The sequence below is a fragment of the Saimiri boliviensis genome, chromosome 14, assembly GCF_048565385.1.
Source record: "Saimiri boliviensis isolate mSaiBol1 chromosome 14, mSaiBol1.pri, whole genome shotgun sequence".
Classification (NCBI taxonomy): Eukaryota; Metazoa; Chordata; class Mammalia; order Primates; family Cebidae; genus Saimiri; species Saimiri boliviensis.
This window is the reverse complement of record NC_133462.1, coordinates 50,268,184-50,293,323: the sequence shown is the minus strand read 5'-3', so window position 1 is coordinate 50,293,323 and position 25,140 is coordinate 50,268,184. Positions and strand designations below refer to the sequence as shown.

Sequence of the window (25,140 nt, the reverse complement as noted above, 5' to 3'; positions counted from 1 at the left end):
CTCAAGACTATCCTGGGCAACATGGCAAAACTGTCTCTACAAAAAATACAAAAGTTAGCCAGGCATAGTGGCGCAGGCCTGTAGTCCCAGTTACTTGGGGGCTGAGGTGGGAGGATGGCTTGAGCCTGTGAGGTTGAGGCTGCAGTGATCCATGAACATGCCCCTGCCCCCCACTCTGGGTGACAGAGTAAGACCCTGTCTTAAACAAAACAATCAGACAGATATATGTTTTTACAACCCAGTCTTGGTGAATATAAAAATGTCCTATTCGCTACCTTAGGAATTTAGTATGCTTGATAATATCTTTCTCTAGCTTTGAAAAAAATATCATGGGCCAGGTACAGTGGCTTAGGGCTGTAATCCCACCACTTTGAGAGGTTGAGGCAGGAGGATCGCTTGTGTCCAGGAGTTCCAGACCAGCCTGGGCAACATGGTGAGACCCTGACTCTACAAAAAAATTTTAAAAATAATGGGTGTGGGGGTGGGCACCTGTAGTCCTAGCTACTTAGGAGGCTGAGGTGGGAGGATCACTTGAGCTCAGGAGGTTGAGTCTGCAGTGAGCCATGATGTGCCATTGCACTCGGCTTGAGTGAGACTTAGACAATATCAAAAGAAAAGAAATTTAATAAAAATCATGGAAGACAAGACATCTGTCTTGTAGGAATTTAAGATATATGAAAAGAGTAGAAGAGGAGGAGGGAGAAGTTAGAGAAATTATTTATTGGGATCTAATATGTGCCAAAGATAGTACTAGGCATCCTTGCATGTATTATTTCATTTGATCCACACCACTACCCTAAATAATATTATTTAGGGTATTATTATTCTTATTTACACATAAGAAAACTGGCTCAGAGAAGTCAAGTAATTTGTCTACGGCTGTGAATTCAATTTAAATTCAAAGCTTAAGCTCTTTTCACTACTTCTGAATGCATCATTTTCAAGATCTTTTCCGGGCCTAAAATAAGTGTTCATGCTGACAGTATTTATGTAAAACATGTAATACTGTGTATGTATGCTCCTCCTCCCCACGCACATTCACATTTACTGTGATTAATACACGTTAATAAAACTCTAGAATTAGAACTAGGACCTAGATTCCAGTCGTTTAGGTACTTAATGTTTAGTTCTCCCCTCCAGAAAATAGGCATAATTACCGCCCCCTTTTCCACTCGAAGGGATTGATGAGATAATTAGCGAGCTAAGATTAGTTACTAGTCATAACAAGAATAAACTACAACTCCCAAAATGCCCAAAGGAAGAGGCTGACGCCAGTCCAGAAGACAGTTCCAGCTTTAGGGCAAAGGTGACCCCGCTGGGTCCAGTGGCTAAAGAGAGCGCCGCCGGTCCTCGCCTCTTTTCTGATGCATCCAGGGATTTGTAGTTCCCTTACCGCCATCAAGTGCCCTTAGGGCAGGCCTCTTACTACAAGTCCCGTGATGACCCGAGCTCGGGCAGTGCCTGCGTATTGAAGCCTAGGGAGCGTGCGGGCGGTGCTAGTGGCGGGAGGAGTAAAGATGGCGGCGCGTGGGTCTCCGCCCTCTGCTCCCGGCTGAAGCTCTCTGAGGGAGGTGGCAGCGGCAACCCGAGCCTCAACAGTAATTTAGTGTTGGTAGTTTCGGCAGCAGCTGCCGAGGCCGGAGCAATGGCGGAGCTGGAGCATATAGGAGGGAAGCGGGCAGAGTCGGCGCGAATGCGGCGGGCAGAGCAGCTTCGGCGCTGGCGGGGCTCCCTGACAGAGCAGGAGCCTGCGGAGCGACGAGGCACGGGGCGGCAGCCGCTGACCAGGCGCGGGAGCCCCAGGGTCCGCTTCGAAGACGGTGCTGTCTTCCTGGCCGCCTGCTCTAGCGGGGACACCGACGAGGTGAAAAAGCTTCTGGCAAGAGGTGCCGATATCAACACGGTCAACGTGGACGGCTTGACAGCCCTGCACCAGGTAACTCCCGTCTCGGTCTTAGAGGCGTCCAGTCTCCTGCAGATGAGCCCTTGACCCTGCGAGCCGTCTCGTGGGGAGTATCAGTGTTGCCACCGAGTCTTCCTGCACGGACACTGCCCTTTTGGGCTAGTCGGTTTCATCTTGGCCAGCGTCCTCCACTAACCAAGTCTTTTTCCGACCCCAGGGTCTCTATCTTTAGGAATAGTGTCACCCCGCTGCCTGGTCAGTGTTTGTATTTCCCTCCACCTGCTTGTGTTGTCATGGTTACCGATGATTTTGTCCCTGCTTCTATCCCTGTAGATGAGTTATCTTCACTTATGTCTGGTTGGCGTGCTTGCACACCGTGTCATTCATAGGCACAGTGTCTGTCATCTGTTGCCCTTTCAGAAAATTCAGTTCTCTTGTGTGTTCCCATTATAGAATATCTTAGATCACTTAGAGAGGAAAGCCTTTTACTGGGTAAAGACAATCAGATCTCAAACTACACTCTTGTTTTGTTGATTTGTAGTACTTCAAAACAGTTTGTGTCGCCTCTAAGCTATAGCTCCTAGAACGCCCCGACCTCGTTGTTACAGGTGTTTTAACTTTCTTCTCAGCAATGCTACCTCCCTGAGAGCTTCCTGTGGAGAACTAAGTTATTGAATTACCTCTGTTTGATACTTATGGAATAGCCTTTCTATTCCTCATTTTTTCTAAAGGGCTCTGGAAATCCCATGCCCTATACATAGCTTTACTATCTGGATTGTGGATGATCTGTGCTTGGTAACACCTTTACTTCTGTCACCTAATGCAACAGTATTCCCTATCTACTGACTGTCATGACTAACGACACCCTCTCTCCTCGAATGGAAGTTCATCAGTTATTTTGGTGAGCTGAGAGCCGGACACCCACTCTTAATCTTTCTTATTTTTCTTCTTCTGCCGTCTGTGCAAAGTGGATGTGTTGGCATGAGAATCCACTTCCAAGTAATAACTTTATGTCAGACCTCTTCCCTAAATATATTTAGCCAGTAGCTTAAAGTTACTTCTCACTATATTTGCAACCCTTCTCTCTCAGGTAGAAGAAACTTTTTCACCCTATTTTGTATTCATCTTTTTTTTTCTGCTCAGAATATTTCACCACCTGAGGTAGCAACCAATAATTGTAGAGTGCTTTGCTGTTTGAATTAGTGATCCTTTGAAGCAGGTGTGGCAGGTACTGTTGTTATTCTCATTTTACAGATGAGGAAACTGAAGCTCAGGAAAATTCTTTGTGCAAAGTTAGAAAGTAAAGAAGTGGCCCACAAGCATGGCTTTTTCAGATTTAAATCACCAGAGCTTTATGTCCCACTTAATAAAGAGCTGAATGTAAAATAAGATAAAATCTAAGAGAACACATTAAATTTTAAACCTCCAATTTCTGAACTCTTTGGGTAGGTGAATTATTTTCTTTTTATGTTTTGGGATGGAGTCTCACTCTGTTTCCCAGGCTGGAGTACAATGGCGCGATCTTGGCTCACTGCAACCTCTGACTTCCTGGTTCAAGTGATTCTCCTGCCTCAGCTTCCTGAGTAGCTAGGATTATAGGCGCCTGCCACCACTCCCCGCTAATTTTTGTTATTTCAGTAGAAACAGGGTTTCACCATGTTAGCTAGGCTGGTCTTGAACTCTCGACCTCAGACAATCCGCCCACCTTGGTCTCCCAAAGTGCTGAGATTACAGGCATGAGCCACTGCACCGGCTGAATTCTTATTTTTCAGATGTATTTGGGATATAAAGGCGATCGAGATCTGGATTCTGGAAGAAATCATTTCATGGGTTTATAGAGGATAAAGAAATACAGTCCAGCTTTCTAGTCTATGTGTTCCTTTTTTGAATCACTCTTCTATCAAAGCATGGTTTTCTTAGTGTAACTCTGTAGCCTTGTTTCTTTTAAGGTGACGCTGCTAGCTGAGTTTGGTTCTTACCATGTACATTTTAACATCACTGTGAGAAAAGCATCTTCTTTGAGATCACTCGTGGTAGATCTCCTTTCCATACCAGGTAACCATTTTTCTGAGACCTTCTCTCAAGACTAACCACCTTGGTTCCTTTCCTTCTCTCTTACTATCACCCCAGATTGTGAAGTGCAACATCTCTCAATTATATACTCTTCACAGTCAGTAATATTTTTATTTATTTATTTATTTGTTTGTTTATTTATTTTTGAGATGAAGTCTTACTCTGTCCCCCAGGCTGAAGTGCAGTGGCCTGATCTCGGCTCACTGCAACCTCTGCCTCCCAGGTTCAAGTGATTCCCCTGCCTCAGGCTCCTGAGTAGCTGGGATTGTAGGTGTGTGCTACCACACTCAGCTAATTTTTGTATTCTTAATAGAGACGGGGTTTCACCGTGTTATCGAGGCTCTGACCAACTCCTGACCTCAGGTGATCCTGACCTCAGGTGATCCTGACCTCAGGTGATCCTGACCTCAGGTGATCTGCCCACCTCAGCCTCCTAAAGTGCTGTGATTACAGGTGTGAGCCACCGTGCCTGGCCTAGTAATTTCTTGAAATAAGAAGGGGATGACAGCTATAGACTTTTTTTTTTAGCGTCTGTAAACACAATATAAGCATTCATTTCCACTTACAGGGCTGACGAGTTGAATTGAACAGGTATACTCAAGCCTAGACAAATTCAGCTAAGAATTAAGCTGCTTAAAGATTTAAGATCTTCTGTTGAGAAACTATCTTTGAATCAAGACAGTGGGCCTTTATTGGTTTCAGAACATTGCAAGTCAGTTTCCAAAGAGTTATGACTTTGAGAAGTTTTTTGTTTTGTTTTGTTTGTTTGTTTTCTTTTGTTTTGTTGCGAGTCAGAGTCTCACTCTGTCTCCCAGGCTGGAGTACGGTGGTATAATCTCGGCTCACTGCAACCTCCATTTCCCAAGTTCAAGCACTGCTTGTGCCTCAGCCTCCCAAGTAGCTGGGACTACAGGTGTCCACCACCATGCCTGGCTATTTTTTATATTTTCAGTAGAGATGTGGTTTTGCCATGTTGGCAAGGCTGGTCTCAAACTCCCGGCCTCAAATGATCTGCCTCCTGAAGTGCTGGGATTACAGGCATGAGCCACCGTGCCTGGCCAACCTATTTTCAAATGTGAGACTGGAGCTGTTGGTAGCTGAACCACCTACTCTACAACTGATTCACCTTCTGTGAAATGGAGAGTGAGTGGTACAATTATCTGAATTATTTATTTAAAATGTCCATCTTTTATACAAGCATGATATAAATTATCTGGATAATTGCTTCTTTTCTCTCCTTTGGCCATGGCCACTTGACCAACTGTGGATTATTGTCTTGGCTTGTTAGAAGAAGCCCCCAGATAATACTGGGGGACAATTTTTCTTCTCATCCTACAGCGACACAGTAGATAATTTGCATTGCAGCTTGTGGTGCCTTGATGTTTCTTTTGACTTAGAGACCTTTTTTCTTGGCAGCCTTTGCTGAGACCACGAGGTGCTTGAGTCAAAGATAACAAGCTCCGGGGAGCCTATTAATAATACTTGAATTAGACTGGGATAAGAAGTATCTCAAAGGTTAGACCAACTCTGGTGAAAGCCTTGGAAACTGATACAGGCTAAATTTCCGTGACTAAATTAAGATTTGGTGTGTATGCACGTGGTGTCCTAGAGTCCTTAATGAACAAGGTATTAATCTGATTGTAGAACCCTTGAAAGCACGTGTTTGCTCACAAAGGAATTTCTGTTTCATTTGCGTATACACATTGTAAGGCCAGGCATATCTGTTAATAATTCTATGTGCTCTAGTACTTTAAAACTTTTATTTATTTATTAAGTTTGACTATTAGCACCTATATTGGTATCCTTAGCTTTATAATCTTAGGTACTCTAGGCCTAGATACATGCGCTTAAAAACTATATCCACCAAATTATTGTTGTTGTAAGAGGCAAGTGCTTGCTTTCAGAAAAGAGATTTTTCTTTTGAGACAGAGTCTTGCTCTATTGCTAGGCTGGAGTGCAGTGGCCAATCTCCGCTCACTGCATCCTCCACCTCCTGGGTTCAAGCAATTCTGCCTCAGCCTCCCAAGTAGCTGGGACTACAGGCGCACGCCACTATGTCCAGCTAATTTTTGTATTTTAGTAAAGACGGGGTTTTACTATGTTGACCCGGATGGTCTCGATTTCTTGCCCTCATGATCTGCCTGCCTCACTCTCCCAAATTGCTGGAATTACAGATATGAGCCACTGTGCCAGACCAGAAAAGGGATTTTTCTAGGATTCATCAAAATGAATGCTTATTTATTATATTGACTCTTAAATCTGTGCTGAGTGTGGTGAGGGATACTGGATGTCACTCACCATAGGTCTTGTTTCTTAGTGCAGTCTAATCAGTCTTTATTTGGAGGGCTACCAAGGAGATTAGAATAATTCCACGCTTGATTCAGAAATTCAGAGTGGTGGCCAGGCATGCTGGCTCATACCTGTAATCCCAGCACTTTGGGAGGCTGAGGTGGGCAGACCACAAGGTTAGGAGTTCAAGACCAGCCTGGCCAACATAGTGAAATCTCGTCTCTTCTAAGAATACAAAAATTAGCTGGGCGTGGTGGCATGAGCCTGTAGTCCCAGCTACTCGGAGAGGCTGAGGCAGGAGAATCCCGGTGGAGGCTGCAGTGAGCAGAGATCATATCACTGCACTCCAGCCTGGGCATCAGAGCAAGACTCCATCTCAAAAAAATTAAAAAAAGAAAGAAATTCAGACTGGCTTTATAATGTATAGGGTCCAAATTTGGACCCTTAGAGTCACCCCAGACTAGAATTTAATTTGTAGCTGAATAAGCCTTTGTCATTCTGGAGTTGCCTCAGTCTGACCCTGTAGCCTCAGGGAGGCTAAAATCACATATTTCTCAGGAAGAGAGATGGACATAGGGACAAGTATGGGGAGGAGGATAGGCTGAGCAATTTATATTCAGACTGAGACAGAAGATGACCAAGATGACTAAGTGTTCATTTCAATATAAAATAGTATATTTTGTGTGCTAACATATGGTAAAATAGAGCTTGTGCTTTTAATCTTTTCTTTTATTCTGAGTTTATTACTCATTCCTCTCGTAGTTCCATCAGTGAAGTTACTTTTGCCTTGCCCTCAATGTTGATGAATTCTGCTTAGTGTCAGGACCCATGGCAACATAGGATTCAGAAAATCCTGTTTGCTCTTTTATTACAGTCCATCTAGAATAGTCATCTATCCTGAGTCATTTTGGTAGCTTACCTCTTCAAATTAATTAATATGTTGCATCAGACCATATTGGACCTCAAAGCCATGTTAGGAAATTTAGCTCTTTGTGTGTTCTTTTTGAAAGTATAGATAAAAATGACTTTCATTTGTTCCACCAAATTTGTTTCCCATTCTTCTTCTTCTCCTTCTTCTTCTTCCTCCTCCTCCTCCTCCTCCTCCTCCTCTTCTTCTTCTTCTTCGTCTTTCTTCTTCTTCTTTCTTCTTCTTCTACTTCTTTCTTCTTCTTTTTCCTCTTTTCTTTTCTTTTTGGTGATAGGGTCTCTCTCTGTTGCCCAGACTGGAGTGTGGTGGTATGACCATGGATCACTGCAGCCTCAAACTCTCAGGCTCAAGTGATCCTCCCACCTCAGCCTCCATAGTAAATGAGACTACAGGCACACCCCATCACACCCAGCTAATTTTTAAAATTTTTTGTAGACCAGGGGTCTCACTATGTTGCCAGGGCTGATCTTGAACTCCTGGGCTACAGTTCTGCCCACTTGGCCTCCCAAAGTACTCGAATTATAAGTGGGAGCCACCATGCCTGCCCTTTTCCCAGTTCTTAAATTCCTGCAGAATAACTGTATATCACCATTTGGACTTTTAGAATCTTCTTCTCTGTGAGTATTTTGAAATAGGCAACCTGTCAATGTATGTGGATTAAGCGCCGTTCTGTCGAAGGTAAGGCATTGGACCTATTTTCTTGGTGAAATAAAATTAAGTTGTTTATTTTTTTCTTTTTACACATTTTAAAATAAAGATATACTTTATATACAGTAAAATTCACTTTTTATAGTATAGCATCCCATGAGTTTTGACAAATGCATACAGTTGTGAAACCACCACTATAATCAAGATGTAGAACGTTACCATTACCCTCAAGATTTTTTGTACTCCTATGTAGACAGTCCCTCCACACTCAGCCCATGACAGTCATTCATCAGTTATTTTGTCTCTATAATCACAAGAGATGGAAGCTGAGGCAGGGGGATCATTTGATCTCAGGAGTTTGAGACCGGCCTGGACAACATAGCAAAACCTGTCTTTACAAAAAAATAAAATTAGCCAGGCACGGTGGTACATATCTGTAGTTGCAGCTACTTGGGAGGCTGAGGCAGGAGGATAGCTTGAGTCCAGGAGTTGGAGGCTGCAGTGGGCCATGATCATGCCACTGCATCCCAGTGGGGACGACAGAGCAAGACCCTGTCTCTAAACAAACGAGCCACCATGCCCGGCCTAGAGTAAAGTTTTTGATATTTGAATAATATGCCGTTATTTACATGTGTCCTATATTTTTCTCTTTAGAGGTTTTCTTGGATTCTTAATTAACAACTAATATTGAACGTCTAAATGGTAGATTGTAAGCCTGTACTAGGGTATATATGTGGTGTAGTTTCTGCCCTCAAGGAACTAACAGTCAGATTTGGAGACAGATTAAAAAATGATTACTTTTAGCATTCTAAATTCTGTAATACCCTGGAAAGGATTTGTTCTAAGTGGAAGGACAAAGGAAGGCAGTCCAGGATGGTAGAGCAGCATGGGCAAATTAATAGGACTGAGTGTGTTGTGTAGGCAGAGGACACTGGGAAATCATACTGGATGTGTTTGAAGGGTTAGAGATAAGGGAGAGTGAGGGTGACATTCTAGAGGGCTCTGAACATCAAACATCTGGCTAAGGAGGCTTGATGGATTCCTTAGTAGAGACTTTTTGTGGGTTTGAGCAGGGTCGCTACCCAACAAGGCAGTATTTTGGGATTCTGAAGCATCGCTTGGATTTCTGAATGAATGGAGAGACAGAGTTGAGAGTACCAGCTGAGTGAATGGAAATGAGAAAAAAGTGTAGTACAATTCTAGCTTGTGAGTCTGAAAGAATTGTGTTATTCAGGTAAAAGTAGTATTCAGTCAATGATTAGACTGAGGTACTCTGAAGACATACATGTAGAAATCTCCTGTGGGCACTGGGCATGGTGGCTCATGTGTGTAATCCCAGCACTTTGGGAGGCCAAGGTAGGAGGATTGCTAGAGACCAGGAGTAGACCAGCCTTGGCAATGTGGTGAGAATCTATCTCTCCAACCCACTCCCCACCAGCCCTGAAAAAAAAAATTAGCCAGGTATGGTGGTGCATACATGTGGCCCCAGTTACATGGGAGGCTGAGGTGGGAGGATCACTTGAGCCTAGGAGGTTGAAGCTGTAATGAGCTGCGTTCACACCACTGCACTCCAGCCTGGTGACAGAGCAAGACTGTCTCAAATAAACAAATAAGTAAATATCCTATTGACATCTATGTGACTGAAAGCTAGTCACTTTCCTCTCTATGCTCCAGTTTTCTCATATTTGCGACACACAAGACACTTGATTTTAGCATGAAGGTGAGAGTTGAAGTAATGAGTGAAAGAGGAGGGGGAGAAAATATATAGAGAAGAACAGAAAATACAAGTAGCTGGTAGGCAGAGAATGCAGAAATTCAAGTTAGAACCATTGGATGTGGTGGGTTGACTAATGGTGCCCCACAGATGTCTAAGTTCTAATCCCCAGAACATGTAAATATGTTACCTTACATGGTAAAAGGGACTGTGCAGATGTGATTAATTTAAGGATCTTGAGATAAGGAGATTAGCCTGGGTTATCCAGCTGAGCCCAATATAAGCATTCATTTAAGAGGGAGGCGAAAGGCCGGTGCAGTGGCTCATGCCTGTAATCCCAACACTTTGGGAGGCTGAGATGGGTGGATCACCTGAGGTCAGGAGTTCGAGACCAGCCTGGCCAACATGGTGACACCCCATCTCTAAAAAAAATAAAATAAAAAATAAAAAGAGGGAGGCAAGAGAGCAGAATCAGAATAGGAGATATGATGAAGGAAGCAAGAGATTGGCAGATTTCCAGGAAGAGCCTGTGAGCCAAGGAATGCAGGTAGACCCTAGAAGCTGAAAAAGGCAAGGAAGTAGGTTCTTCTCTCAGATCCTCCACATAAGGAACCAGGCCTGCCAGCAATTTGACTACTCAGCTCAATGAGACTTAGACTTTTTTTTTTTTTTTTTTTTTTTTTTTTTTTTTTGAGACTGAGTTTTGCTCTTGACGCCCAGGCCAGAGTGCAGTGGTGTGATCTTGGCTCACTGCAACCGATGCCTCCTGGCTTCAAGTGATTCTCCTGCCTCAGCCTCCTGAGTAGTTGGGATTATAGGCGCCTGCCACCACAATCAGCTAATATTTGTATTTTTGGTAGAGATGGGATTTTGCCTTGTTGGCCAGGCTGGTCTCAAACTCTTGACCTCAAGTGATCCACCCGCCCTGCCCTCCCAAAGTGCTGGGTTTACAGGCGTGAGCCACTGTGCCAGGCCCTGAGTTCAGACTTCTGACCTCCAGAATGCTATGATAATAAATTTGTGTTGTTTTAAGTGACTAAGTTTATGGTAATTTAGTACAGCAGCAATGGGAAACTAATACGGAGAGAACCGACAAACAGTGATATTGAGGTATTTCAAGGAATGGATGGTAAATGGTGTAAAAGGAAATTGAGGAGAAGGCCTGTAAAAAGACTGTTGGATTTGATCATTTAAACTTTGAAAGAGCAATTTCAGTAGAGATATTTTTAAAGACTTTTGTGGAGGTTATATGCAGTTTTTTTGTATTAAGGATAACTTGTCTTTCTGTTGACTTTTTGGATAAAAAATATAGATTTTCCATCAATATGATTGTCATTTAAATGAGGGGCCCAAAATATATGATAAGACACTTTAAAAGCTGATTTCTGACTAGTTCAGGTGGTGTCATTATTCGTGAGTTAAGAATATTTTAGGATATTAAACCTGACAGTGGGGGCAAGAAGGTTATGTCCCTATTACTGGTGGCTGATTCTCTAGTTTAAGTTATTTTACTTCTCAGTCTAGTTTGGCCCATTTCCCACTCATTAGCACTTTGACTGGAAGGCAGCCTTGGGAGAATAGTGATAGGGAGGTTAGTACCAATAAAGAGTAGAGTGTCTACTGTTTATCTGATTCTGTGCTTTTTGTTACTTTTTCTTAGCAGTAGATACACTTTAGAAACTAAATTGAATTTTGGGAATGGTCTCCAGAATAGTTGGTTACTATTATCACTTATAATAGGAAGTTGGATACATAGTGATTTTCTGTTCCAGCATTCTGGCTCTTGAGGGATGTCAGGGGAATACTATGTTTATCAATATTTGAGACTATTTTATGCTTATGGATGAGAATTACATTGATACCTTCTCTAAGATGGTGAAAGAAGGAGGTTTGGGATGTCTGATAAATCTTTAATGGTTCAACATAGTAATTAATAAATACAGATTAAGATCTTGGCCCAGAATGCTATATAGGACAAAGACCAAAGCTTTATTTGGATTGCTAATTGAATGCTTGCCCAATTAGTTGATGTTGTTGTTTTTGTCTGTGAATATGTTGGGGTTTTTCCTGCTTTTGAAGTGTAATTTTAAAAAATTGTTTCTTAAACTTCTGATCTGAGATTGTAAACAGTTTGAGTAGATTTTGGGGGCTTAAAGTTTTATCAGGCATGCAGAGTGTTTGTTTCATTATGTGATTCAGTTGAAAAACTGAAGCTTTGGGCAGGTGTGGTGGCTCATACCTGTAATCCCAGCACTTTGAGAGGCCAAGGGGGGCAGATCATGAGATTAGGAGATCAAGACCATCCTGGCTAACATGGTGAAATCCTGTCTCTACTAAACATACAAAAAATTAGCCAGGTGTGGTGGCATGCGCCTGTAGTATCAGCTACTTGAGAGGCTGAGGCAGGAGAATCGCTTGAACCCCAAAGGCAGAGGTTACAGTGAGCCGAGATCATGCCACTGCATGCCAGCCTGGGCAACAGAGCAAGACTCCCATCTCAAAAAAAAAAAAAAAAAAGAAAGAAAGGAAAACTGAAGCTTTAGTTTTCAGTATTAGAAATTGACTTGCATGTGGTTTTTAATGAAATATTCTACTTCGTTGTAGTTATGGAATAGGTTTTTATAAAAATTTAGAAAATATTTTATATTTAGTATGCTTAAATGTTATAACACAATGATAATCTGTTAGAATATTAATCTAATGCAAATTTTGGGAAGCATTTTATGGTGCCATGCTCTAAATATTCATGATATATCTGGCATGAACCCTGGCTTTTCTATATGAATTATTGGTGTAGTGACCCTTTTTTTCTTAAAAGCTTTTTATTATGAAATATTTCAAAATGGAAGATAAAAAAGTAGAGAATGGTATAATGAATTCTCAAAAGTAATCAACTTATGGCAAATCTCACTTCATTTATAGAAACTCATCTAAAGTATACTGGATTATTTTGTAGCCAGTCCTAGACATCACATATATATATATATTTTTCTTAAGACAGAGTCTCACTGTGTTGCCCAGGCTGGAATACAGTGGCGTGATCTCGGCTCACTGCAACCTCCACCTCCTGGGTTGAGGTGATTCTCCTGCCTCAGCCTTCTGAGTAGCTGGGATTAAAGGTGTGCACCACCCTGCTATTTTTTTTATTTTTTATTTTTTTATTTTTAGTAGAGACAGGATTTCACCATGTTGGTCAGACTAGTCTCAAACTCCTGACCTCGTGATCCACCTGCCTTGGGCTTCCAAAGTGTTGGGATTACAAGCGTGAGCCACTGTGCCCAACCCGACTGCTCCCCCCACCCCCCCGCTTTTTTTTTAGACTGAGTTTCACTGTTGTTGGCCAGGCTGGAGTGCAATGGCATGATCTCAGCCTACTGCAACCTCTGCCTCCCAGTGTGTCTTTGTCTCCCAAATAGCTGGGATGTGCCACCATGCCCGGCTAATTTTGTATTTTTAGTAGAAACAAGGTTTCACATTTTGGCCAGGCTGGTCTCAAACTCCTGACCTCAGGTGATCTACCCACCTCAGCCTCCCAAAGTGTTGGGATTACAGGCATGAGCCACTGTGCCCAGCTTATGTTTTATTTGTAAATATTTCAATATGTATCTCTAAAAGGTAGAAATTTAAATAAAAACAATCAGCCAGCTGGGCATGGTGGTTCATGCCTGTAATCCCAGCACTTTGGGGAGTCTGGTGGGTGGATCACCTGATGTCATGAGTTCCAGACCAACCTGGCCAACATGGTGAAATCCTGTCTTCACTAAAAATACAAAAAATGAGCCAGGCTAGGTGGTGCATGGCTATAATCCCAGTTACTTGGGAGGCTGAGGCAGGAGAATCGCTTGAACCTGGGAGGCAGAGGTTGCATTGAGCCGAGATTGCACCACTAGACTCCCGCCTGGCTGACAGACCGAGACTCCATCTCAAAAAAAAAAAAAAAATGATAATAATAATAATAATTCACAGTTTCGCTTGGTGTGGTGGTGTGTGCCTGTAGTCCCAGCTACTTGGGAGGCTGAGGCTGGAGGATAGCTTGAATCCAGGAGTTCTGGGCTGTAGTGTGCTATGAGGGTGTCCACACTGAGTTCGGCATCAATATGGTGACCTCCTGGGAGCGGGGGCCCACCAGGTTGCCTAAGGAGGGGTGAACCAGCCTAGGTTGGAAGTGGGGCAGGTCAAAACTCCTGTGCTGCTCAGTAGTGGGAGCGTGCCTGTGAATAGCCACTGTAGTCCAGCCCGGGCAACATAGCAAGACCCCGTCTCTTTAAAAAAATAATAATAATTCACAATTTCATTAGTATACCTAGAAGTCAAAATCTTGTTCCTTAAAATTATATTTTAATAGTGTTTAAATTTCCCTGATTGTTCACAGGTGTGTGTGTGTGTTTAATAGTTGGCTTATTCAAGTCATGATTCAAATAAGATCTGTTTTGATTAATATGTATTTTAATCTTTGGTTTCTTCCTCATTTTCTCCTCTTACCTTATTTGTTGAAAAACTAGGTTGTTTGTACTTTAGAATTTCTTTACAACCTAGACTTTTCTGACTGCTTGCTTGTGGTATTAATACGTTCTTTTGACCCACGTCTTTTCCATAAACTTGTAATTAAAGATTAGATCTGAATCAGGTTCAAATTTTTTGGTAGAAGTACATCATAAGTGGTGGTATGTACTTCCATGAGGAGGCAAATAATGTCAGGTTATCTCTCTCTCTCTGATTTAGTGGCCATTAAGTGTCTGCAAAAATTTTGAACTTTCAAGCCAGTCTTGACTAGACCTGAATTCTATTAATTAATTAGTTAATTATTCAAATTATCATCACATCCTTGTGTTGAGCTTCTAATTGGTTTACCAGTGATCAGCTTAAAAAACTTAAATTGGCCGGGCACAGTGGCTTACACCTGTAATCACAGCACTTTGGGAGGCTCAAGTGGATGGATCAGCTGAGATCTGTTGTTCAAGACCAGCCTGGCCAACATGGTGAAACCCTGTCTCTACTAAAAATACAAAAATTAGCTGGGCATGGTGACAGGCACCTATAACTCCAGATATTTGGGAAGCAGGAGAATTGTTTGGACCCGGGAGATGGAGGTTCCAGTGAGCTGAGATTGCGCCATTGCACTCCAGCCTGGACAACAAGAGTGAAACTCTGTCTCAAAAAATAAATAAAAATAAATTTTGAATAAAATGGTTAACATAGGGCCGGGTGCGGTGGCTCAAGCCTGTAATCCCAGCACTTTGGGAGGCCGAGGCGGGTGGATCACGAGGTCGAGAGATCAATACCAACCTGGTCAACATGGTGAAACCCCGTCTCTACTGAAAATACAAAAAATTAGCTGGGCATGGTGGCGCGTGCCTGTAATCCCAGCTACTCAGGAGGCTGAGGCAGGAGAATTGCCTGAACCCAGGAGGCGGAGGTTGCGGTGAGCCGATATCGCGCCATTGCACTCCAGCCTGGGTAACAAGAGCGAAACTCCGTCTCAAAAAAAAAAAAAAAAAAAAATGGTTAACATAGGTTGAGTGTATTGACTGTTGCAAGGCTTGACAAGGTGCCCAATGTTTAAATTAATAATACTCTCCATATGTAAATATTTTCAGTGCTTGGCAATGGAGAAACACTTTCTCTACTGTCATTTTATATCTTTACCATTAACTCTTAACTGAAGTTCCCTGTATTAGTCTGTTTTTGTTGCTATAAAGGAATACCCGAGACTGGATAATTTATAAAGAAAAGAGGTTTAATTGGCTCACAGTTTCTGCAGGCTATACAGGAAGCATGATGCCAGCATCTACTCCTGGTGAGGGCCTGGGGAAACTTAAAATCATTGCAAAAGGCAAACGGGGAGAAGGCGCATCACATAGAGCAGGAAAAAGAGAGAGAGGTGGGAGGTACCATACGCTATACAATCAGCTCTCATGTGAATTACCAGAGCAAGAACCTCTCATTGCCATGGAGAGGACACCAAGCCATTCATGAGGGATCTGCCCCTGTAACTCAAACATTTTCCACCAGGCCACATTCCCAACATTGGGGATCACATTTCAACATGAAATTTGGAGGGGAAAAATATCCAAACCATATCATTGCCCTTATTTTAAAGTATTTTTCAGAATTCCGGTTCAGTAATATGGTTTCTTGTTCCCTAAGACAAAACTGCCAGCCCTTGAGGTCCATTATGAAAGAGAACTTCAAAGGGAAGGCTCCAAAGAAAACTAAAGAAATAGAAAGTAACGTGGCAGCATAAGGAGAATAAAGAGACCTGCTTTATAAGGGAGAAGATAGGAAGAGTGTCCATTCTAGCTACATTAGTTTTGGGTAGTCCACTGTGGAAAAATGAGGTGCTTGTCTTAGAAAATGAAAGTGACATTAGGGCATTCGTATGGAGATTTGGGCTGGCTGGCTTTTGTTGTGCTCTTTGAGGCCTAAGAGAAATTAGCCCTTCCAATTGAATGTGAATTTCACAGTGAGATGTACAGTTTTATGAACTGTTTTATTTATATGTGGGCCTTTCAGGGGAGGCAGGTTACTTTTTTTTCTGCTACTTGGCAACATTTTTGCCAGGTTTCTTTTTTTAGTTAGTGATTTTTATTTTTTAGAATTTGCTTGGGCTAGCTATGAAATGTGACTTTAAAATGCCAAAACAGATTGTGTTTGGGTCCTGTGGATGTAGCTTCACTGTTTTATAATTATGCCTCTTGTATTGATTTTCCTCCCCATGTTTAAATTGTTCCTCCTTGACAGTAAATAGCATGAAAAATGAGGTCAAAAGAATAACTCACCTCATTGTAAATCACTAGGGGTAATGGAAAGTAATTTTGAAGGATGATCAAGCTGCCCTCCATCTGTTGAGAATCATTTCACCTGTTGGAGAGTTCCTATAGCACTCTAGTGAGGAGCCCCATTTATTCATACTTCACAATTGCCATAGAGGGCTAGTATTAGGAGAATTTGACTGCTGGAAATCTAAGTGCTTAATAGATTATTTATTTATTTATTTATTTATTTTTTTTTTGAGACGGAGTTCCGCTCCTGTTGCCCAGGCTGGAGTGCAATGGCACGATCTCGGCTCACTGCAACCTCCGCCTCCTGGGTTTAGGCAATTCTCCTGCCTCAGCCTCCTGAGTAGCTGGGATTACAGGCACGCGCCACCATGCCCAGCTAATTTTTTGTATTTTTAGTAGAGACGGGGTTTCACTGTGTTGACCGGGATGGTCTCGATCTCTTGACCTCATGATCCACCCGCCTCGGCCTCCCAAAGTGCTGGGATTACAGGCTTGAGCCACCGCGCCCAGCCTTAATAGATATTTTTTAAAGCAGGCAACATATTTATGACTGGCACCAGTTTTCAGTTTAGAGTGGAGACTGTTTGCCTTGCTTCAGCTCTGTGTGTACTATAGCCAGTCCATGACAGGATCATCAAGGCTCAAGGTTTTTTTTTTTTTTTTTTTTTTTTTATAAGGAAATAACTTTGAAAAATTATGAATTTAATTTTTCTGCTATTACCTAAATTATTGCAAGAAGCTTATCTTCATTCTTCTTAAGAGAAGTGTTCTTTCTGTCCCATCTCTATAATGCACTTCTGTAGTTTGAATGTCTTATTTATTTAATTTTGAGACAGAGCTTCCCTCTGTCACCCAGGCTGGAATGCAGTGGCACCATCTCAGCTCACTGCAACCTCTGCCTCCTGGGCTGGGGCGATTCTCGTGCCTCAGACTCCTGAGTAGCTGGGATTACAGGGGTGCGCCACCATGCGCGGCTAATTTTTGTATTTTTAGTAGAGACAGGGTTTACCATGTTGGTCAGGCTGATCTCGAACTCCTGGCTTCAAGTGATCCACCCATCTTGGCCTCCCAAAGTGTTGGGATTGCAGGCGTGAGCCACCACACCCAGCCTGTAGTTTAAATCTTTTAACAGTCAAATGGTCTCTTATTAATCTGGGGGGCACATTTGTATTGAGCACTTCCTGGATGCCAGATATTGTAGTATACTGGGATACAGAGATGGCATGCAACTGTGCTTTGCTCTCAGGCATCCCAGGGTTACTGACAAACTCATCAATTTAAAGATATATTCTGGTCTATATTTTTGTACTTCATGGTGATTCTATTTATTATTAATCTGTTCATAGTAAAAGTGGAGAAAAAGGTATTGATCATTAACTTCACATTTACCTTCGTGTATTTTAAGATAATCAAGACCTTGAACTTTTTTCCTCAAGTGATCTGCCTGCCTTGTCCTCCCTAAGTGCTGGGATTACAGGTATGAGCCACTGTACCTGGCCCATTTTATTAATACAAATGAGAAATATGAGGCCTAGAAAAAAGCTAATGGAATACCTTAAGCATGTTACAGAAATAAGATATAATGCAATATTCTAAGGCTGGGCATGGTGGTTCACGCCTGTAATCCCAGCACTTTGGGAGGCTGAAGCAAGTAGATCACGAGGTCAGGATTTTAAAACCAGCCTGGCCAAGATGGTGAAACCTAGTCTCTACTAAAAATACAAAAATTAGCTGGGCCTGGTGTCAGTTGCCTGTAATCCTAGCTACTCAGGAGGCTGAGGCAGAGAATTGCTTAAACCCAGGAGGCAGAGGTTGCAGTGAGCTGAGATCATGCCACTTCACTCCAGCCTGGGTGACAGTGAGACTCCATCTCAAAAAAAAAAAAAAAAAAAAAAGAAGTGTTCTATTTATCAAATATCTGCTTTGATGTTTTTTTCTATCTATGGAAATGTAGTTATTTGCCAATTGTTAGTACTTTGAGAAGAGGTACAATGTGCTCTAAATTCTTTTGAAGAAGGATAATACCAGATAGTTGTATTTCTCTTTTAAAAATTTACAAGTAATAGAACCATCGGGGGTAATTATTCGTGTTCCAAGAGAATTAATCTATTGATTCTATTAAGAATTGGTTTTACATTTGACTTACTCATCTCTATATCTACTACTAAGCAACATGATAACATTACAGGGCCTTACTCTTGTCACCCAGGTGAGAGTACAGTGGCACAATCATGGCTCACTACAGCCTTGACTTCCATTCCTCCCACTTCATTTTTTTGAGTTTTTTTTTTATAGAGATGAAGTCTCACTGTGTTGCCCAGGCAGGTCTTCAACTCCTGGGCTCAAGCAGTCCTTCCATCTCACCCTCCCAAAGTGCTGGGATTATAGGCATGAGCCACTGCGCCTGGCCAGCAAAATTCTTTAAAACAAAAAACAATTAGTACAGATACCACCCTAACATTTAAGTTTTTTTCTTTGTTCTTTTTAAGGCTATCTTAGTTTTTGCAAATATTTTAACATAGTTGAACTCATGGTGTGTTACAATTATCCTAAGTACTGTGTCCAGGTGTAGTGGCTCTTGCTTGTAATTTCAGCACCTTGGGATGCCAAGGTGGGCGGATCACTTTGAGGTGAGGAAATTGAGACCAGCCTGGGCATTTTTAGACATAGGGAAATCTTTTGTCTGAAAAAAGTCAAGTGTTGTCTCTCGTAGTTGTGGCTACTCAGGAGGCTGAGGCAGGAGAATTGCTTGTGCCCTGGTGGTTGGCCAAGATTGCACCACTGCATCCCAGACTGGGTAACAGAGTGAAACTGTCTCTAAAAAAGAAAAAAAAATACTGTTTACTGAGTGCACTTTATACCAAGTGTTGCTATGCACTTTGCTTTTTAAGCATTATATTTACATCAACAGCTCTACTAAATAGGTGGTTTATTCCATTTAGTGATGAGAAAGAAGAATCAGAGAAGGTAATTTGTCCTAACCTAGGGCTCACAGGTCATGCGGTATTTAAACTCAGATCTGTCTGACTCAGAAGCTTTTAGTCTTCTACCTAGGTTGTGCTTGTTTTCTGAAATCCTGGCTCACCAGCACTTTTGGAGGCTGAGGCAGAAGGATTGCTTGATCTCAGGAGTTCAAGACTAGCCTGGGCAAGATAGCAAAACCCTATCTCTACAAAAAATACAAAAATTACCTGGGAATGGTAGCATATCCCTGTAGTCCCTGCTACTCAGGAGGCTGAGCTGGAAGGATCACCTGAGCCTGGGAGTTTGGGGCTGCAGTGAATTGTGATTGTACCACGACACTCCAGCCTAGGTGACAAAGTAAGACCCTGTCTCAAAACAAAACAAAACAAAAAACCTCTTAGAGACATAGTTTTATAGAGGTCAGTTTCTTTTAGCATTCCATTGCTAACGAGATTTTTATGTTATCAGAATTCTGTACCTGCTCAGTATGAAATAATAGCTAAAGCATTGCTTTCCTACCTCCTTCATGTCATAGTGTACACAGAAAATGACATTTGTGTGACATGCCTGGTAAATTAGAGGCTATTTGTCAATTTGATATAAAAATTCATTGTGGCTGGGTGTGGTGGCTCATGCCTGTAATCCCAGCACTTTGGCAGACTGAGGCGGGCGGATCACTTGAGATCAGGAGTCTGAGACCAGCCTGGCTAACATGGCAAAACTCCGTTTCTACCAAAAACACAATTATTAGCCAACATTACAGGCACATACCTGTAATCTCAGCTACTCGGAGGGTTGTGATGGGAGAATTGCTTGAACTGGGAGGCGGAAGTTAACAGCGAGCCGAGAACATACCACTGCACTCCAGCCTGGCTAAGAGAGCGAGACTCCGTCTAAACAACAACAACAACAACAACGAAAATCCATCCTGTTTTGTTTTTTCTTTTTACTTTTTTTTTGAGACGGAGTTTTGCTCTTGTTACCCAGGCTGGAGTGCAATGGCGCGATCTCGGCTCACTGCAACGTCCGCCTCCTGGGTTCAGGCAATTCTCCTGCCTCACCTCCTGAGTAGCTGGGATTACAGGCACGCACCACCATGCCCAGCTAATTTTTTTTTTTGTATTTTTAGTAGAGACGGGGTTTCACCATGTTGACCAGGATGGTCTTGATCTCTTGACCTCGTGATCCACCCGCCTCGGCCTCCCAAACTGCTGGGATTACAGGCGTGAGCCACCGCACCCAGCCCCATCCTGTTCTCTTAATACAGTCATGATAAGAAAATGCATTAAAAATCAGACATTGAGGAATAGAAGAAAAATATCTGAACAATAGATTAAGAAGTAACAATCAAGAAACTATAAAATTATGCTTGTTTATTTTTTTGAGACAGAGTCTCATTCTGTCACCAGGCTGGAATGCAGTGGCATGATCTTGGCTCACTGCAACCTCTGCCTCCCAGATTCAAGTGATTCTTCTGCCTCAGCCTCCCGAGTAGCTGGGACTACAGGCGCATGCCACCACATCCAGCTAATCTTTGTGTGTTTAGGAGAGACGGGGTTTTACCGTGTTAGCCAGGATGGTCTCTATCTCCTGACCTCATGATCTGCCCACCTTGCCCTACCAAAGTGCTGAGATTATAGGCGTGAGCCTCCACACCGGGCCTGAAAATTGTTTTATTTAGGAACGCCTAATAATACCAGATGTATTTATTAGTAATGGTGATGTTGATTATTATAATACTATTAATGACAAACATACATAGAGAAATTGTGGAGAGATTAGAGCAAATTAAATAGAAAACATCTTTTACATATGTGTGCAAAACGTAGAACCTCATTGATGTTAAACAATGTAGACTAAAATAAAAATATAGACTAAAACGATTCAACAGAAAGATCAAGAGAAGGAGCTATTTCATGGAGTCAGTGTACTGTGCCATATGCATAGTTTTATGTACCAAAACTATGGTACGTAAGTGGTTCCATATAGTGGAGTCACGTGCATAGTTTTCTGTACCAAAATTATAATTAGAAAGTTTATGTAGAGAACCATATGAATTAAATATAACTTTACCTGTCTTGATTTTTAGTTGGTCGCAAAAAATTTTTAATACAATACAGAATTTCCTTCAGAAGATGTTTACATTACACTTATAAGCCATTTTAAAACAATAAATGATTGGGAAAATCTGATATAAAGCCCTTATTGATAGTAAGCAGTTAGTAAATATTGACTATTATTATGTTGAGTTAGTAAAACAAAGTGGTTAAGATTATGAGCTTTGGAATCAGACATACTTAGTTTCTAATTCTGGTTTTGCTACTTACATAAGCTTTATGTAAGCTGTCTGTACACAGTGCCTTATTCTTAGTAGGCATTTAGGTAATTTTCTTTTAAACTAAGATGAAGATAAAAATCTTTGATGAGTCTTACTGTGACCTACCAGACACTGTATGATCTGATCCCCCCTTAGCTCTCAGAACTTGTCTTTCCCTTGTTCAACCCATTTCAGTCACATTAGTGTCCTCCGTGTTTCTAAAAAACTCTAGTTGCTAGGAATAGATACTTAAGGGTCTCGTATCTGTTTTTCCTTCTGCCTGGAATGCTATTCCATCAGATACACACATGGCTTGCTTTTTTACTTTCTACAGGTCTTTACTCAAATGTCATCTTTGCAGTGAAGCACTTCCTGGCCATCGTATCTAAAAATTTCAGATGAACTTTCCTCACCTTCTCATTTTTAAAAATTGAGGTAAATTTTACATATAGTAAAATGCATAGAATTTAAATCTACAGTTTGATGGATTTTGACAATGTATACAACCATGTAACCAATATGGTTTGGATATTTGTCCCACCCAAATCTCATGTTGAGACGTAATCCCCAATGTTGAAGGTGGGGCCTGATGGGAAGTGTGTAGGTCAACAGGGGAGGGATAGTGAGTGCTGTCTCAGGAGATCTGGTCATTTAAAAGTATGTGGCACCACCCCCGCCAACCTTGTTCCCATTCTTACCCTGTGATGTGCCTGCTCCACTTCACCCTCCACCGTGAGTGAAAGCTCCCTGAGGCCTCCTGAGAAGCCAGTCAGAAGTTAGTGCCATGCTTGAACAGCCTGCAGAACTATGAGACAATTACATTTCTTTTCTTTATAAACTAGTCAGCCTCAAGTATTTCTTTATAGCAATGCAAGAATAGCCTAATATAGTAACCGTCACCCAAATCAAGGAATAGGACATTTTTTTTTTTTTTTTTTGAGACGGAGTTTCGCTCTCGTTACCCAGGCTGGAGTGCCATGGCGCGATCTCGGCTCACCGCAACCTCCGCCTCCTGGGCTCAGGCAATTCTCCTGCCTCAGCCTCCTAAGTAGCTGGGATTACAGGCACGCGCCACCACGCCCAGCTAGTTTTTTTTTTTTTGTATTTTTAGTAGAGACGGGTTTTCACTATGTTGACCAGGATGGTCTCGATCTCTCGACCTCGTGATCCACCCGCCTCGGCCTCCCAAAGTGCTGGGATTACAGGCTGAGCCACCGCGCCCGGCCGGAATAGGACATTTTTGTCTGCTTTGAAAGTTCTGCCCACACCCCTCCATCCTCCCCCAGGCCACCACTGTTAACAATTTCTATCATTCTAGAATTAGTTTTGGCTGTTATTTTTCTTTTTTCAAGAAATATTAACTATTCTTTATTTAATATTTTATATATAGCCATATAAAATGCCTTTCAGTAAGTTAAAAGAACCATTTTATTTTGAGATGGGGGCTTGTTCTGTCACACAGGCTGGAGTGCAATGGCACAATCATGGCTTACTGCAACCTTGAGCTCCTGGGCTCAAGCCATTCTTCCACCTCAGTCTCCTGAGTAGCTGGGACTACAGGAATGTACCACCATGCCCAGCTATTTTTATTTTTTGTAGAGACAAGGTCTTGTTTATGTGGGCCAACTTGTGGCCTCAAGCAATCCTCCCACTTCAGCCCCAACAAAGTGCTGTGATTACAGGCATGAACCACCATGCCGAGGAAGCATTTTAGATGCAGAGAATTCTAACTAGATTGACATAGTTAAGACCAGAAATATAAAGTAGACATTGCTACCTTATCTTCAGTCTTTGTCTTTAAGAGGCATGTGAACACAGAACACAGGTGGGTCTTGCTTGGTTCTGAGACAGTGAAGACATTTCCCCAGTATTTAAATCTATTCATATAGCCAGTTATATAAATCTGAATATAAAGCCAATCTCCAATCGGTTTTTTTTTTTTTTTTTTTTTTTTTTTTTTTTTTGAGACGGAGTTTCACTCTTGTTACCCAGGCTGGAGTGCAATGGCGCGATCTCGGCTCACCGCAACCTCCGCCTCCTGGGTTCAGGCAATTCTCCTGCCTCAGCCTCCTGAGTAGCTGGGATTACAGGCACGTGCCACCATGCCCAGCTAATTTTTTGTATTTTTAGTAGAGACAGGGTTTCACCATGTTGACCAGGATGGTCTCGATCTCTCGACTTCGGGATCCACCCGCCTCGGCCTCCCAAAGTGCTGGGATTACAGGCTTGAGCCACCGCGCCCGGCCGTCCAATCGGTTTTAAAATGGCATTTGCCATCTTTGTGAAAAGTTGAACACTGCTGATTAAGTCCAATCATAGCTTTAGAAGGGGGAAACAGTGATACCATTTACTGAATCAGAATTACTACTAAAATTAAAAAAAAAAAAAAAGTATTCATTTAACCCCAGATTAGTCTTAGTTAAATCAGGACTGCTCAACAAAAATATTCTGTGAATTATTCATCATCTGAATTAGCTATTAAATTGTGTATACTGTGTTTAGCATACATCCAAGCCAAAGTAAAAAATTTAAACTAAATAAATAAATTGCATATACATAAAAAAGTCATCTGGTCAATTATTACTCATTATTAGCTTTTCTGAGATAAGGTATCAAGTCTGCCCTTTCTGCCTTCTTAGTGCTGGCAAAGATATTTATTGTTCCAGGGATGTATTTCTTGGGATTCTGCAGATACTCCCTGAGTGTCTCTCCCCTCAGTGATGCCTGTGTTATCATTGGCATCTGTATGAGATAATTCAGTGGTCTGACCTGTCTTCTGCCAAGATTACCACTGCACTCCAGCCTGGGTGACAGAGTGAGATTCTGTCTTTAAAAAAAAAAAAAAAGAAGCAATTTTGCCAGGACAAGGTGGCTTACACCTGTAATCTCAGCACTTTGGGAGGCTGAGCAACATAGGGAGACGCTGTCTCTACAAAACAAACAAACAAACAAACAAATTAGCTGAGCTGGTCACGGTAGCTCACACCTGTAATCCCTCTTTGGAAGGTGGAGGCAGGTGGGTCACAAGGTCAAGAGTTCAAGACCAGCCTGGCCAAGATTGTGAAATGCTGTCTCTACTAAAAATACAAAAATTAGCCAGGCATGGTGGCGGGCACCTTTAATCCCAGCTACTCAGGAGGCTGAGGCAGAGAATTGCTTGAACCTGGGAGGCAAAAGTTGCAGTGAGCTGAGATTGTGTCACTGCACTCCAGCCTGGGGGACAGAGCGAGACTGTCTCAAAAAAAAAGAATAAAGAAAAAGAAAAAATAGCTGGACATGGTGGGGCATGCCTGTGAGGTAGGAGGACCACTTGGGCCTGGGAATTCAGGTCTGCAGTGAACTGTGATTGTGCTGCTGCACTTTAGCCTGGGCAACAGAGTAAGGCTCTAACTCAAAAAAAAAAAAAAAAAAAAAGTAGTAGTATTCATTTGATTTTTTTCTTTTTTCTTTTTGAGACGGAGTCTTACATTGTCACCTGGGCTGGAGTGCAACAGCAAATTCTCAGCTCACTGCAACGTCCGC

General features: G+C 42.1%; 1 protein-coding gene across 9 annotated transcripts in view; it reads left to right on the top strand.

Moving 5' to 3' along the window:
• The first annotated feature begins 1,486 nt into the window (after positions 1-1,486).
• Positions 1,487-25,140, top strand: part of PPP1R12B (protein phosphatase 1 regulatory subunit 12B) — a 256,766-nt gene continuing 233,112 nt past the window's right edge. For 3 of the 9 annotated variants that reach the window (XM_074385025.1, XM_074385023.1, XM_074385024.1), the window contains exon 1: positions 1,488-1,936. In XM_074385025.1, coding sequence (XP_074241126.1) covers positions 1,646-1,936 — 291 coding nt within the window. In that variant the 5' untranslated portion in view covers positions 1,488-1,645. Of the gene's footprint in view, positions 1,937-21,952; positions 22,054-25,140 lie in introns of all 9 variants that reach the window. The other 6 variants (XM_074385026.1, XM_074385027.1, XM_010348875.2 and 3 more) reach the window with 4 other exon arrangements.